Source organism: Pleurodeles waltl, chromosome 5, assembly GCF_031143425.1.
Source record: "Pleurodeles waltl isolate 20211129_DDA chromosome 5, aPleWal1.hap1.20221129, whole genome shotgun sequence".
Lineage (NCBI taxonomy): Eukaryota > Metazoa > Chordata > Amphibia > Caudata > Salamandridae > Pleurodeles > Pleurodeles waltl.
The window spans coordinates 618596703-618614212 of NC_090444.1; the positions used below are offsets into that span (position 1 = coordinate 618596703).

General features: G+C 43.0%; 1 protein-coding gene across 1 annotated transcript in view; it reads left to right on the forward strand.

The window, feature by feature from the left end:
* Positions 1–17510, forward strand: part of PLD5 (phospholipase D family member 5) — a 971514-nt gene that overhangs the window by 816187 nt on the left and 137817 nt on the right. The window contains exon 9 of the mRNA XM_069236559.1: positions 16538–16561. Within this exon, the coding sequence (XP_069092660.1) occupies positions 16538–16561 (24 nt within the window). The remainder of the gene's footprint in view (positions 1–16537; positions 16562–17510) is intronic.

Genomic DNA, 17510 nt, shown 5'->3' on the forward strand with positions numbered 1-17510 from the left:
ATTTTGCCTCCAAGATTCAATGTCTGACCAAATGGGTTGCACCTTAAATTAGTTAGAATGGTTTAATGTGCTTCTCCTCACCTCTGGAAAATCCAGAAGGTTCATGGATCTAGAAAACTATTAAGTTTGCCAGACCCAGCATCGCATGTATATTAGACTTTTCTTTAATCCTAACTGCAAAATGATGATTTTTCTTACTGAAAAGTCATGTATAATATTCTAACACCCGTTCTGTAGTCAAGACATGCTATGTCAAGAATGAAGTACAACAAAACAGAAGTATTGACAAACCCAATAGTTTTAGTCTGGGCAATCATGTAATGAGTTTTATTTATTTATATATTTATTTTGTAAATGTGCAATTTTACAAATATTATTTAAAAAAATGATAAGAATGGTAAAATTGAAGCGGTAGCCAATTAGCACAAGGTCTGAACTGCACTTTTTTTCAGGCAGCTCTGCGCTTGTGATCAAGAAAAATGCGTCACTAACCATGGAAGATAGCCATTCGATGAAGTGGGCTCACCAACTGCTCCATATTGTATGCTCTGATGGGCTGAAGCAAAATATGATAAGCCAGGCCTATAAATAAATAAATAATGTAATCTAATGCCCTCCTATTGTGATGTAAGCCTTGTTGGAACGTAGAGTCAGTGCAATGAACGAGTTAACTCGGGATAAACTGGTGGTAAATATTCCATACAGCTTTGCAGATCTGACCCTGTTAAACGAAAAACAATATGTTTAATCAGCAAGAAGGGGAGTACATTGGCATTAGTTATATTTACGTTTATAGGTGAATCAAATATTCGGTCCACGTAAAGCCAAATTGTGCAACACGCTCTTTTTCTATAATGTCCGATAAATAATGTATATCTCTGCGGCGCTTTTCATTAGAACCCTGGAAGACGCATGGTAGGCATCCCTTTCCTTGACATTTCCCAAGGGTGAGCTCGCAGACACAGCATCTGCAAATTTGAAGCCGATTTTTGTAAAAACTCATCTTAAACAGCAATTCCCACCTGTCAATCAATAGCACAAGAGAATGGGAAGTTCAAAATTTAGTTTCTAGCTGCTTCTTTGGACGATGTGAGATACGTCCGGTCCTGTGGTCTCTGTTATCACCGTTTGATGCTGACAGGTGATGCAGATCTAACAAGGTACCCCTGCTGCTTGACTTGAAGGGCTTGCTGACCTGAAATGGACTTTGCACACAGGAGGGGGCGCCCTTCAAAGTGATACAGCCGAATGTGTGCTGTGCGGAGATGAGTCTAAAAGAAGCTGCTAAACCCGGGAACATATAAAAAATAAAAGTAGCAAAGGTCTAGAACTGATTGCTCCCTGGGAAGCAAAATGAGGATGCGTCTGATGTGAGCCTGAATTCAGGAAATATACTTTTCCACTGTGTATCATTTCCAATGGCTTATTCAGTAAAAATAATTAAAATAAGCACGGGCCGACAACATGTTTCTCTCTTAGATTGTATATATATACAAAGGCACACGGCATATGAGCACAAATGCACTCAGCGATAGCAGGGCCAATTCACAAGGGTTTTGTTGTGACAATTTAAAAAAAATATATATCTTTCTTAATGCTTGAAATCTATTAGCAATACAGGACGAGCGCAGTCAGGGTCGCAAGAGATACAGACAAGAAAGAATAATGCCATTGTTACATAACACACACAGAAGGGGTCGTAAGCATATGACCAGGTATCAATAAGTCCAACCAGTGCAATGAACCGCCACTATCGTTCTGCGTTTTGTGGGTGTCTGTATAATGAAAACTGGGGAATGAGGCACCCCACCCCAGAGGGTGGGAAGGGGAATGAACAAAAAAAGCCCGTGAAACAGCAACGGAAGCTTATGGGTGATGTGCTGTCCCCTAAAGTGAAGAGGGGGAGAGTGTCATACTGGGGGAGGGGCATGCCAATGTAGGTGAAGACTAAGGAAGTGAATCTAAGTGCAAGTGTTCACGGGCATGTGTCTGGAATCATATGATTCGTAAACAGTGAGGCAAGGCACAGGCAGTATGCGCCTACCAGTGACCTCTCCCTTGCAGTCAAGGGGAGACAGCCATGTAATATGTCCACAACCCACTCAGGCAGGGTGTGTATATGTTATCCCTAGAGTGGGCTTGGAAAGCAGTGAGCAATGCTTCCCAAACCTGTAAGAGGGAATGCTTTCTCAGGGCCTTGATTTTCTTTCACGTAAGTGCACTGTACTCCGCCCCCACCCAGACCGCCACTGATTGAGGCCCCTAGACACCCATAGACACCCGAGCCAACACGCTTGACTTCCAGTGCTTAATCACTATGCAGTTCACCAGCAGCAGTGAGAGATCAAAGTAGCGGGATGCAAGTCTGTTGTTCAGTGTACAGCGCTAAAAGCCCCAGCCAGCAAGTCATACAGCTGTGAGGGGCATCACAGCCGGTGATGAGACCAAGGTGTGAAGTGCCAATATAATGAAAGATGGGGACAGGACCAAAGCATGTGAAGTATGTCAACGCTGAGCAAATGGCAGTACGGGTAGCAGCATTTTGCATTACGGAATTACTAATTTAGTTATGAGGAGTTAAGTAAACTCTATGCAAAAGGAAAAATTAAATAATCTTGAATCTGGCATTACCGGTCACCTTGGTGAGATACGCCAAGACACTGTCCTCATCCTTATATGTGAGGACCCTGCCTAGGTCTGCCTCCCACGTAGTCTTCAGGGCACCCAAGTGTGTTCTCCAATGCCCTTGGTCAAACATCTGATGAGATGTCTACCACATGTTCAGGTGGTTTATTCATGTATATGTCCCAGTCCGATCGGAGCACTTGTGTCATAGCATCGTATGTTAAAAAGTGACCAGCTGGGATATCAATGTCCTCTTCAAGAGGGAGGAGCATGCATCTTGAAAAAGGTTATCAAGGATCGTAAGCCCTGCAGCCAGCCACCGATGCAGAATCAGAGCAGCTAGCATGCTCCTGTCACTCAACAGGCTTAAAAGATGGACATTAAGTGTGAACGGAAGAGCCCTGGCTATGACATACAGTCTTCTCTTAAAGCATGCATAAGCCATGCCAAGCAAACAAAAACAGGTGGTTTTGTGGCACCTTTTGGGGAAAAATGTAGATAGAATGCCTCCACCTGCAGTGGGACCTACAGAGTGGTTGTGTCTGTCAAGTAGAGCTTTGAAATCCAGTGACAAACCTATTAACCCTGAGTAATGAAACAGTAATGCTCAAAGTTCAGAGCCCCGAAGCCTCGCTGGGCCACCAGGCACCACACATTGGCCAGCACCACCCAATGGCAGCCATAGCTGCAGGTTAAATCATGCAACAGCGTGTGTAGAATGCCAAAGAATGACTAAGGGAGAAGTATGGGTGCATTAGAAAAATAGTATAAAAGTCTGTAAAACATTACCATTTTGAAGAGAGCGACCCTTACAATGATAGAAAAGGGGAGAGTTCTCCAAAAGGCCACCTGGCTCTCAGTGCTGTCACTGCTGTAGTGATTTACTGTCCAGAAAATCCTGCTCTGCATGGTAAATGCATATCCCCAAATACCAAAATGTGACACGCTGCCATTGAAGTCCCCCTATAATCGATGATGTAGTACGCAAGACTGTGAATATGAAAGATTTACCCCAGTTAACTCGCAGCCCAGTTATGTGGTTGAAAAGGGTTCAGGATCTGTATGGTCCACTCTGAGATCCCTATGGTAGAGAAGCATACTGTCTGTATACAGGGAGTTGGCATGTAATGGATGCCCCAAGTCACGGCTCCTCTGTGCAACCTGATGGCGATTGGTTCCCTCACCAAGGCAAACCCTAGAGGGGAGAGAGGGTAACCCTACCTGGTACAACAATGAATGATGACAGGATCAGAAATCAGCTCAGTCTGAACCCTGGCCAAAGATCCCTTGTAGAATAGCCCAATTGTTAAATCTGGCATCCATGGCCTGATTGCCCCAATCTTTTTGCCCTCTGAACTCCTGTTTTCTGACTTCGTCTTTGCTGGCATTTAGGATTCTGGGCACTTTACCACTGCTGACCAGGTCTAAAGTGCAGGTGGTTTGTACTCTAAACATTGTAACATTGGCTTCTCCACAATTGGCATATTTAATTTACTTGTAAGCCCCTAGAAAAGTGCACTATATGTGCCCAGGGCATATAAATTAAATCCCACTACTGGGCCTGCAGCACTGATTATGCCACCCACTAGAGTAGCCTTTTAAACATGTCTCAGACCTGCCACTACAGAGCCTATCTGTGCAGTTTTAAACTGCCATTTTGCCCAAGCAAGTGTACCCCCTTGCCACCCCCAAACCTTCCTTTTTATTACATTTAAAACACCCTTAAGGTAGGCCCTAGTTAGCCCCAAGGGAAGGGTACAGTGTATTTTAAAAAGTTAGGCATGTACTTTTAAGTTTAACAATGCCAGATAGTGAATTGTAAGTCCTATCTCTCCCATAGGATAGCATTGGAATTACCTTAAAACATCTTTTAATTGTAATTTCTAATTGAGAAAAGATAGAAATATGGAAGATGGTGTCTCTGGACTCACAATTTAAAATCACAGCTTAGGGTGGATTCTGATTTTAAATTGTAAGCCTGAAACTTCCCCTTTTAGAACGTTTTCATTTTCTTACTTTAACCAATCTGTGCCTCTGCCTCTATCTGAATACACATCTGGGATTGTTGACAGCTGGGCCCGGTGCATTTCCTCTAGACAGACACACACCAAGAGAGCTTGGGTGTAAAATTTGCAGCCTGATGGCACATCACCAGGCTGATGGATCTTCCTGGGCTAGAAGGGCGGAAGTAGCTGACACTTACACCTGAACAGGGCTATGCCTCTCTTCACACAAAGGGCTGCATAATCCACTGTAGATGGTCTGGAGCCAGGGGTGGTTAGGGGGGGAAGGAACATTGTGATGTTCGAAAGCCTTTTTGAAGTCTCCCCCACTTTAAAGGCACATTTAGGTATAAGTATGGACGCCAAACCCCAGCAAATTAGATCTCTACTGGAACCAAGGACAGGAAGAAGGACTGCTTTGCTACCAGGAGGGACTGCCACTCTGCAACTACATTGCTGCGTTGGCCTACAGCTTGTTGAGCTGTAGGAGGGACTGCCACATTGCTACTTGCTTTGCTGTGTTTGCCTGCTGCCTGCTGCTTTGTGCCTGCAGTGAGAAGGACTGAACTTGCTCTCTACAACCTTGAACTCAAGAATTTCCAGGGGCTTGCTGATTTCCCCTCTGTTCTTCTGTAGTGTCAAGGAAATCAAAGGCTGCTTGCAACTCTCCTGGTGTTGCTCTAGTCTGCTATTTGTGAGTCCTCTCCTTGCTTGAGGTGTCCCTTCCAGTCGTGGCCTAGACCCCAGAAGTGGGCTCTGCAGCTCAAACCTGCAAAAAGCAACATACCGCCCCAAGTGTGGGAAAAAAATGACACATCACTCATTAATGGCGACGCAGTGGCTGACTGACCACAGCTGATCCACAAACTGCAAGGCCTGATGTTGACTCTCTGTGTGGCCCAATGACGACGAATCGCATTCACTTCCACAGAGACCGACAACGATGCAGTGCCCCAAGTGCGGTAAAAACATTGACACATCATGCCCCTAACTTGGATGCTTTGCTCCATCAAAGGTACTGTTTCAGTGGACCCTTCATGGGTTCTGTAGCCAGCCGACCCTCCATCATGGTCACCCTGGATTTTGGATTTGCACTGGTCTCTCATGACCTCATGTAATCTTTTGACGGCTAGTGACTTCTAAGCACTATTTTCACATTTATTCTTTAAAAATTCATATCTCAATTTCTACTTATTGGATCTTTGTCATTTTGGTCTTGTTTTATTCAGATAAATATTCTCTATCGTTTTAAACTGGAGTATTTTTGTGATATGTTTTATTTTGTTACTGTATGTTAAGTGCTGGACGAATACTTAACACAATGCCTCCTAAGTTAAGCCCGACTGCTCTGTGCCAAGTTATCAGAAAGTGAGCAAAGGTTAATTTAGGGTGTGTATCGGACTAAACCTGACTAGGATTGTGGTCCCTATATGGGCAGGGTGCATACTTCTGCCAACTAGAGACCCAATTTTTAACACCAATCAATTGCAGGAAATTATTGCCAAAGCCAAACCTCTGTAGCACCTCAAACAAATAAGACCAATTCAGGTAGTTGAAGGACTTTTCAAGGCCCAAAGCCAGTCAGGCTGCTTGGGGGTAAAGTATGGGCTGGAATTCCAAGATGCTGTAAAGTCTATGAAGATTCAGTGAGGTACTTCTTCCTGGGATGAAGCCATTTTGATACGAATTCATTAAGCATGTGAGAAAGGGGAGCAACTGGTCAGCTAAAAAGTATTTTGTAATTGGTGTTCAGAATAATAGCCAGTGGTCTAAAAGAGGAGAACTCGGTACGGTCCTTGCCATGCTTTGGAACGGACACTAGGACAGTTTCCCTTAGAGTGCAGGGAGGCCTGCCCTCATCAAGGTCTGTCTGATATAACTGTTCCAGCTTGAGGATAAGAAGGTCAGAATGACCCAGTAAAACACTAAGAGCAAGCCGTCAGTGCCAGATGGCTTGCCTGTCACCAGCGAGAGGAGGGGGCCCTGTATCTCCTCTGGGGTGATGATTGCATTGAGTTGTAGTCACTGTCCATTAGCAATATGTGGTAGGAAACACAGTTCAAGAGGGACTAAAGGCCTTCACAGGAACAACTGTGCAGTGAGGCCTGCTATGACTTACCCTTGTACTATTTACTCCTGAACTCATTAAGTTGCATCCACTCATAGCAAACTTTTGGGATTCAAGCCCACCATATTTAAGCAGTTTTGCAGCAAGGGTACCAAACGGAAGCATGGAAATCGGGCCTCCAGCTTCAGGTTTGGAAAACAAAAACATGCCCTATCAGGGGGAAAAAGGGCCCCTCATATCTAAGTGCCCCAGTGCCACTGTGCCTGCTGCAGTTTTAATAGATAATAACCTTGCATTTAAGCACCAATAGACACCAAATCACAAAAAACAAAAAGACATTCCTCAACCCAGGAACAAACGCAATCACAGAAACATTAATGGATATTGGTGATCAGTCATGAATCACCTTATGTAGCAGGGAGTACTTGGCCATGTGAATCAGAGAATCACAGAAGAAGGATGTGCAATGTCGATATCTATCAAAAGGCAAACATGATGGTTGGTGTGCAGTAAAGAGCAGGGAGTGTTTGGCAGCAGTGGTGAACAGGGTGTTGTGCACCAGAATACCACAAGGTGAAAGCACAGAACTGAAACTTTAGAGCATATACCTCATAAGAGCACTGGAACTACATCTCAGTTAAGAGCTGGGTGCTGTATATCAGGAGTCACTGGGCCTTGTCAGAACTATTGTGCCAAGGTACCATTTATACATTAGATATATTTGTTTGTTGTAAATTTTAGGAGGAGGGTTGTGTGCAGTAGGAGCACATAGTAATACGCCGCAGGTAATCCATTATGCTATGCAGTGGGAGCACGTAGTAATGTGCATGATGACGAATAGGTTAATTAACAGTGGCCACAAAGGGTGATATTCACTAAAGGAACCCAGCAAAGTGCATCAGGGCGCGCACAATGATGTATGAGAGGAGGCACTGTTTATTGTGAAAGAGGTGGCGGCAGGTTGATGCCATAGAGTAGGTATGCTATCTATCCTTTATTTTTTCTTTGCACTCTAGTTTGAATTCTGTAGTATTTTCATAAAATAACTGCTCTGCTATAAGTAAAACATTGTAAAGAAAACAAACAGAACCAGATAGGCTACTCACACTTAACACGTGGGAACATAAAATCATTACATTTTAAGTTGTTCCTTCTAATTCATTTGAGTGATTTATTTCACAGAGGCACAATGCTAATTGTTGGTCGGTCCTACATTTAAAATGACCTGCTTTGCACAGGAACCCATGTGGATGTGTCTTTGCCCAGTAAGACCATATTTAATGCACCCTCACAATTTTGAGCAGCTATGTGTTTTACCAGTTCACTAGAGTCATGCACAGCCCAATCAAGTAAGATCTTCTAATGGATCATTCAGCAAGAGAATAAATATTTGCTGGACCACATTGACTACAATGCAACACCAAACCTGGATGGCAGGATTGGTGTTACATTGTAGTCACGGTCAGCCCTTGCCTTGTACCAGTACCTCAAAAGGCCACACAAGGGCACTAGACTGCAATAAATAGCTTTGTTATTTGCAGAGGCGGAGTGCTCAAATGACAAAGTGTTATATTTCCTGGGTCCTTGTATCAGAACTGCTTGAGTCAGGTAGTGTATTAATAGTGCTACTAAACAAAACATAGAAGCTTTTCAGCAAATGCCTTGCACAAATGATTCTAGCAGTGTTTAATTTGTAAAACAATAAGTGCTAGGGCACTGGATATTTCTCAAGAGGCCATTGCAGCTTACACATCCTATTGTCCCTGCCACCTCTTCCAAACACCTGTACAAAGGACACCTTTTTACCATTACATTCCTAGCAATGTGATAATGTATACTACACTAGGTGAACCTAAGCTGTAAGAATGCCCTTATTGTCCTTTAATCATATATTGAATCTTTAAACATTTTGGTAATGTACTTCTTTAAAAATAGACTGACAGAGCACCATGTGATAGGTGGTCATGATGTTTGTGCCAATGTTACTAAATACGTGCTGGAAGAGAGCGCCGGCAAGTACCAGCAAAAGTTAAACACTGGATTCCAGTCAAAATAGGAGTTTGTTTTACTATGCGCACAAATGAAAAGAGCAGAGACTTGGATAAGTTAAACTTGATTCCTACATCATAATGCTTGAATTCACCTCTGCTTCAATCAGAACAGGAAACCAGTTATTCTAATTATGCCAGTGCAGCTTTTGTTCCTTACACTTGGAAAAGACACTGACATGAACACATGACTCCTATAGCAACCATTGAAGCAAAACATAAATAGAAGGTAGATCAATGTCTATGAAAAGAATGCATTTACCATGACTTTTTTCAGTGGTTACACAGGGTTTTATCTGAAACTGTTTTCAGAAATGTTCTGGGAGATTCAATGCGCAATGGAAAGGCTTCAGATTTTAAGAGGTATTAGACTGTCTTTAATTGCAACACATCAATTTGTTCTGCATTCCCTGCACCAATTACATTTGAGCACTCACTTTTGGGCTCAATTGCTAATGAGAGAGCTATACTAAACATTGTATTCATTGGTAAAACCAAATAACCTGCAGTCTCATTCTGCCGCTATAAAACAGTCACCCTCGATATGAGGCTATGAAATATTTAAATTTACTATATAATAGCCATCTAAAAAAGCAGTACAAGACACAATTACTTTGAAGACATTTCAAACTATTGGAATGTGTGTTGTTTCTGGCACTGTATTCATTGCCAAAAGTACAAGCTGGAAGTCTAGCTTAGACCCCAAATTCCTTTCACATTTTACACAGATCCTTTGTACCTAGTGTTCTGTGGTTCATACCCCAGGGGTAAAATTAATGTTGAACGATTATATATTAATGAAAAAAAACTCTTATCAACAGGCTATGTGAAGACATTATACCAATTCAAATGATTTTTCCTAAGGACATGAATGGAAGGAGAATCGCTTCCCCTTCCATCCCTCACCCCCCCCCCCACCAGTGACATCTGATGACGTCAGCACGCGATCTCGCACTGACCTCATCAGAGGTTGCCCTCATCGCGCTGGAAGCATGAAAGCATGAAAGCATTTCTCATCTGATCCGGGGTGGCGGCTGGCAGAGAGACATGAAAGGAAAGGCCTTTGTTGAAAAATGACCCCTTAGACAAGGGTTGCTCCCCTGGGGCAATTTTATTTTAGGCCATTTCTGCCCACCTTGGAGGCAGATCGGCCTATTTTTCTTAGGCCAATCTGTCCCCGGGGGGGGGTGATAGAAACCACTGGACACCAAGGACTTTTTTGGGGTGCAAATTTCACACAAGGGGAGGTACCCCTTAGGCAAGGGTAATTTCTTCCCCTCTTGAGGGCAGATCGGCCTATTTTAATTAGGTCAATCTGCCCCCAAGGGGGGGAGAGAAACCACTAGGCACTAGGGATTGTTTTAATTTTTTTTTTTTTTTACAGATGGGGAGTGACCCCTTACGCAAGGGTCACTCTCCTTGGGGCAAATTTATTTGAGGCCATTTCTGCCCCCCCTTGGGGGCAGGTCGGCCTATTTCTATTAGGCCGTTCTGCCCCCGGGGGGCAGAAACCACTTAGGCACCAGAGATAGGTCTGTGTGTGAGTTTTGTTTGGGGGGGCAGCACCTTGGGCAAAGGTCGCTCCCCATGGGGACACATTACTCTTGCCCATTTCTGCCCCCCTTAGGGGCTAATCGGCCTGTTTTTGTAATGCCCATCTGCCCCCAAGGAGGGCATAAAGCCCACCAGAGACCAGGAAAGATTTTTTTTCAAAAAAAGATGGTGGGGGTATGGCCATATCCCCACCCCAAATAAATGGGAACAAAGTTGTTCTGCCCACCGGTGGACAGATGGGGCAATTTCCCCCAATCCACTCCTGGGGGGGCAGGGGCAGAAAGTCTAGTAGATGCCAGGGAATTTAAACAAAAATAGTGGGGTGGTGGCTACCAACTAGTATGGGCATGGTTATGCCTCCACCTCAACTGAAGGGGGTATCAGTCTTTCAGCTCTCCTCCCGCACACTAAAAGAGCTTATCTCAACAGCAAGCAAGAGGACATTTGATTGTTTTGGGTTTTGGTTTTACATTTTGGCCATAAAAGCTTGTCTACTCTCAAAATCGTCACACTTGGAATGGTGAGGGCTGCACTTTTTGTACTTTGGGACGCTGCCATGTAGAAAAATCTACAAAACCTAGACACATCTGAAAACTAAACATCTGGGTGAGTCCGGGATGGTGTGCTTCACATGCACCTGCACCATTTTCTTACCCACAACGCCCTGCAAACCTCCAACTTTGCTTGAAATCACAAATTTTTACCACATTTTTGTGATGGAACCATCTGGAATCTGCAGGAATCCACAAAATTCCTACCACTCAGCATTGTTGCATATATACCGATAAAAATTCTGCGCCACAGGGCAGCCTAAAAATGTTTATTTTTCACGATGCCCTTTTGGACCCGCTTTGGTTCCCCCTCAATTTAAACATGTTTTTGGCTCTTCCTTGTCACAGGCACTTGGTCCACCTACACAAGTGAGGTATCATTTTTATTGGGAGACTGAGGGGAACGTTGGGTGGTAGGGAAGTTGTGCAGGTGTGGTGATCCCACACAGAAATGTGGGGAAAATTTGATTTTTTAACCTAATTTGAGGTTTGCTGAGGATTCTGGATGAGAAAACACTGGGAGATCCATGCAAGTCACACCTCCCTGGACTCCCTTGAGTGTCTAGTTTTCAGAAATGTCTGAGTTTGGTAGGTTTCCCTAGATGGCTGATGAGACCAGGACCAAAAATGCAGGTGCTCCCCCCACTCAAGCACCCCTGCAAAAACAGGTAGTTTTGTATTTGATCATTTTGATGTGTCCACGTGGAGGTTTGGGGCATTTCCTGTCGCGGGCACTAGGCCTACCCACATAAGTGAGGTACCATTTTTATCGGGGAACCTGGAGAAACACTGGGTGGAAGGAAGTTTATGATTCCCCTCAGATTCCAGAACTTTGCAGAACCGAAATGTGAGGAAAAAGTGTTTATTTTGTCAAATTTTGAGGTTTGTTAAGAATTCTGGGTAACAGAACCTGGTGAGAGCGCCACAAGTTGCCCTATCCTGGGTTCCCCTATGTGTCTAGTTTTCAGAAATGCCCAGGTTTGCTAGGTTTTCCTAGGTGCCGGATGAGCTAGAGGCCAAAATCCACAGCTAGGCACTTTGCAACAAACAGTTCAGTTTTCTTTGGGAAAGTGTGATGTGTCCATATTGTGTTTTGTGGCATTTCCTGTCATGGCACTAGGCCTACGCACACAAGTGAGGTGCCATTTTTATTGGGAGTCTTGGGGGAATGCTGGGTGGAAGGAAATTTGTGGCTCCTCTCAGATTCCAGAACTTTCTATCACAGAAATTTGAGGAAAAAGTGTTTTTTTGCCCCATTTCGAGGTTTGCAAAGGATTCTGGGTAACAGAACCTGGTGAGAGCATCACAAGTCACCCCACTCTGAATTCCCCTAGGTGTCTAGTTTTCAACAAGGTATAGGTTTCCTAGGTTTCCCTAGGTGCCGGCTGAACTACAGGCTTAAATCCATAGCTAGGCACTTTGCAAAAAACAGGTCAGTTTTCTTTGGGAAAATGTGATGTGTCCACGTTGTGTTTTGGGGCATTTCCTGTCACGGGCACTAGGCAAACCCACACAAGTGAGGTACCATTTTTATCGGAAGACTTGGTGAAATGCTAGGTGGAAGGAAATTTGTGGCTCCTCTCAGATTCCAGAACTTTCTATCACCAACATATGAGGAAAAAGTGTTTTTTTGCTGAATTTTGAGGTTTGCTAAGGATTCTGGGTAACAGAACCTGAGAGAGCCCCACAAGTCACCCCATCCTGGATTCCCCTAGGTGCCTAGTTTTTGAAAATGCACAGGTTTGGTAGATTACCCTCGGTTCTGGCTGAGCTAGAGGGCAAAATACACAACTAGGCACTTTCCAAAAAACACGTCAGATTTCAATGTAAAAATGTGATGTGTCCATGCTGCATTTCCTGTTGTGGACATTAGGCCTAACCACACAAGTGAGGTACCATTTTTATCGGGAGACTTGAGGCAATACAGAACAGAAGAACAAGTGTTATTGCCCTTTGTCTTTCTCTACATTTTTTCATTCCAAATGTAAGACAGTGTGTAAAAAAGACGTCTATTTGAAGAATGCCCTGTAATTCACATGCTAGAATGGGGACTCCGGAAATCAGAGATGTGCTAATAACCACTGCTTCTCAACATCTTATCTTGAGCCCATTTTGGAAATACAAAGGTTTCCTAAGGTACCTATTTTTCACTCTTTATATTTCACCAAATGATTTGCTGTATACCAGGTATACAATTAAAACCCATTGCAAGGTACAGCTCCTTTATTGGCTCTGGGTACTTAGGGTTTTTGATGAACCTGCAGGCCCTATATATCCCCACAACTAGAAGAGTCCAGCAGATATAACGGTAAATTGTTTTGAAAAATCTGCCATAGCTGGGAAAAGTTATAGAAGAAAACGTGGACAAAAGTGGCTCTTTTTTTACCTCAATTTCAATATTTTTTTAAATTTTACCTGTTACTTTATGTAGGAAACCCTTGAAGGATCTTAACAAATGACCCCTTGCAGAATTCAGATTTTGTCTACTTTTCAGAAATGTTTATCTGTCCAGGATCCAGCATTGGTTTCACACACATTTCTGTCACTAACTGGAAGGAGGCTGAAAGCACCAACAATTGTAACAACTGGGGTATGTCCCAGTAAAATGCCACAATTGTGTTGCAAAATGTATTTTTCTGATTCAAGTCTGCCTGTTCCTGAAAGCTGGGAAGATGGTGATTTTAGCACCACAAACCCTTTGTTGTTCCATTTTCAGGAGAAAAAAAACCACAAGTTTTTTTCTGCAGCCCTTTTTCCCCATTATTTTTTTTTAAAACTAACTTTTAGCTGTATTTTAACTAATTTCTTGGTCTCCTCCAGTAGAACCCACAAACTCTGGGTACCTCTAGAATCCCTAGGATGATGGAAAAAAGGACACAAATATGGCGTGGATAGCTTGTATGGACAAAAAGTTATGAGGGCCTAAACATGAACTAACCCAAATAGCCAAAAAAAGGCTTGGCTTAGGAGGCGGAAAAAGCCTGGCAGCGAAGGGATTAATAATTGAAATGACTACATATCAAAGAATTTAACAGTAAAAAATTCCAGAGATATTTAGACATACAAAAACTAGAGCCTTAATCAGGAACATTCAAGGGAGTTTTTTAAATTCTTCATTTGATGGATAGTGAGTGACATAGGATTGAGCAGAAATGTAACAGGTGATCAAATATTATCTTGTCATATAGCTAAAGTCAAGGGTTGAATGTTGGCTCTGTCTAGATGATGATTGTAACAAACAACATGCTATCATGCCTGAAAGTAAATAGTGTCTTTCCAGTGTTTGATTATTTGTTGAAATACAACTGCTAGTAATAAACCAATAGTATCAATAGAACAAGCTGACCATTTCCAATCACCAAATAAACTACCTAAAAAAGCATTTGAACAGGAAAAGGACCATTGGTAAGAAAATGCCATTACCCTGCTTCCAATCTCATATCCAGAATTCGTGTATGAGAGGGCATGTGAGTAACATGTGATGGAAATCAGCTAAAAGTGTTTTACAAGACCAACAATCGGAACTTATAGTAAAATGTATTTTATTTCATAAAAAAGCTGTGATTCAATGTCTATTATACAGAAAAGAAATAACATTTCATTAAGGTTTGCTACTCTAGGAGATTAGCAAAATTTGATCAAGTTTTATTCTATGCTTGTGTTGACATGGAGGCGTTAAATTCTTGTTCTACTGAAGTTAAATTTGTGTGTTATCTCTTGGAGTATTAGGTGTATTAAGAGCTCTGTAAATTGTGGAGGCTGAGGAAGACATTAATATGGGATGGGAAATTTGTATATCCAAAACTTTCAACCTATTTGTGGCGGAAATGGTCTCTATTATTTGTGAGATAGCATCTAGTAATATTATATATTTTTGAACAAAGGAGTTAAGTGGGTCAAAACAATTATATGTACCCTGAAATAATTTGGAATTATTTGGAATTATTGTTCACCCCATGCACAAATACAACATAGTAAAGCGGAAAGTACTTACATTTGACCTCAGTATATGTTTTGTCATGTCACCGTTCTGTTATCTGAAGCTGTAATCATGATATGGGTTGATTTATAATGATGGATTTCATTTCAAGATGCAGGACCGATTTATTGGTAAACAATGCCTCTTTCTAGTCCTTTCACTGTGTTCTATCTCACATGTGCATATGATGGTTGTTGAGCAGGGCCACCCCAAGCGTGAAGAAGGCTGTTGAGCCAAAACACGTTGTAAGGGCAGGATATGAGCAATAGAATATTTGAATAAAACACTGTTGGATCGTTCCTGAGTGTGCGTTTTACTTCAAGGAAATGCGTGACCACCACTGGGAAAAAAGCACCATGATCATGAATGGAATGCCTCCTAAACCAAAGCAAAATAGTCAGCAGTGATTCCGATGCTGCAACTTGGTAGTTCTCTATCGTTGAGATGGCACAGCTTGCGTCAAGCTGTCTTTCCCCTTCCAACCACCAGGGAGCTCCCTGAGTGTGCAGCTATCTTCAGCCAGTGCCAAGCCACTTCCCCCAAGCCATTTCATCCTTAACTGTTGGTGGAAGCTGATTTATTTTCATTGTTCGCAGACTTTCTACAAGCACCCCTGAAGAGTGATTGCATACTGTCACTCCCACTGTAAATCCATGTAATATAACATGGCTAGCCACCCTGATTCCCCATTATGTAAAGGTCTCTGTGAGCTTCTGCAGGATATATAAAGGGCTGGAGGACCATATTGGGGTAACTTTGTGCCTATGGAGACTATAAGGCTATAGGGTTCTTCTTAGTTTTAAGTTGTAGCAGAGCTGCTGTCTTCCATTTCATGCATGTTCCCCTGTTCTACTTTGCTAGTCACTGCTCCACGCAGGTCATCTGGCCCCAGTCTCCAAAATTTAGTGCCCATTATAAGATGTCAGATATCCCTAAGGAAACCAGAGTGACTGCACACATTTGGGAGCTCATCACCATGGAACTGTACAGAAAAATCCTATTTTGATTAATTGGTTCCCTCCAAATGTTTGGGGATAATTTTAAATCTGAGTGGTCAGCTGGCCTGAGAGCAAGTACCAGTGTGCACGGATAGAAGTAGACTGCTTTGGCTTATTCAGAGTTTGCCTATTCATTTAGAAGACCTCTCTGCACCTGTGCATAGAAATGTTGATACCAGAGCCAGGATATCTTTGTTGCCTCTTCTTAAGGAGTAGGAAAGATACCCTATGACTGAGAGAAGTACTTGCCAGTGTAGCAGCCTGAAAGCAGAGGAGGAGGGAGACTGTGTGCTTGTAGGCACCAGGCCTAAATTCACTCCAACGCCCCAGGCCCGGCTGTTTCAAGTACTGCCATGAAAAAGCTTATTCATTGATGACATCAGGCAAATAAAACTGGTGTTCAGAATGACTGAAGACCATATTTAGTGCCATGTTAGAGACTGCAGAGAAATGGGAAGTCCTCAGAGAAGACCACTGACGGAGCACTGCTTTCCAAGAAACCTCTCTTGTTTGACAATTTGCAAGAAATATAAGCTCTATCTACCAAATGTTCCACTGTAGCCAGGATCCTCAGAGATGATTGTTATTCCCTGATTGAATTTATAGAATCCTTGTAGTCCTGACTTGTAGAATCAAAGATCCTTAAGAGACCTGCGGTTCTCTTAGAGCCTACATTCCTGTCCGTGATAACCTTTAGGTCAAATATAACAGAAAGTCTACATCTTAGAGAGGCCAGTGTTCACCTGGTCAGTACCTGACCACTACTAGGACCAAGACCAGCCAAATGCTGCTGGGCCTAGTGTAAGACATGTGAGCCATCCTGTAAGCATCTGATCACACCCCAGGACCGAGGAACTCTGACCACTGCCCCAATCTATGACTGAAGCTACTAGGATAAAGTGTGTACGCTATTCCTTCTGCAAATATGTCCTCTGTAACCTGCAAAGCAATGAACATGCGGAGCACATGACTGGACTGGGAAACCAGCCATGATGAGCATGCACATGCAAAAAAATTAAGTAAATTTTAAAGGGTGCTGACTAACTTGCATCTCTTTTATCTTGACACTGTACTTAGGCTCTGTTCATGCTTTAATGCTGAATGATACAGATTACAAATACACATAATTACTATAGAAAAGAGACAGATACAATATATATATTTCTAAGGTAGCTATACTTTTATAATTAAAAATTGTTAGACCTGGCACCCTTGGTATGATTCTCTGTGCTGACCTGGTGCACTCTTGCCTGGGTGAGAAGGACTGGACCTGCATCTGTTGAACCCAAGACCCCAGAGAACAGAAGGCTCCAACAGCTTTAAACCCAGCACCTGGACTCTACCATCTATGAGTCCTACTGTGCCAAGTGGTGTCACTCCAGTCCTAGACCCTTTAATGTTGACCTGAAGGTGCTCTGCCAGCTTATCCGTGGAACCAGCAGAACTGATGCATCTAGTCTTCTATTCAGCACAATTCAGAGCAAAACAAAGCATTATGGGGGTCATTCTAACCCTGGCGGTCGGTGATAAAGCGGCGGCCAACCCGCCAACAGGCCGGCGGTCCAAAAAATGGAATTCTGACCCGGGCGGGAACCGCCAACAGAGACCGCCACATTAACACTCCGACCGCCACAGCGGTACAGACAAACAGCGCGGCGGTCACCGCCAACAGGCAGGCGGCAGA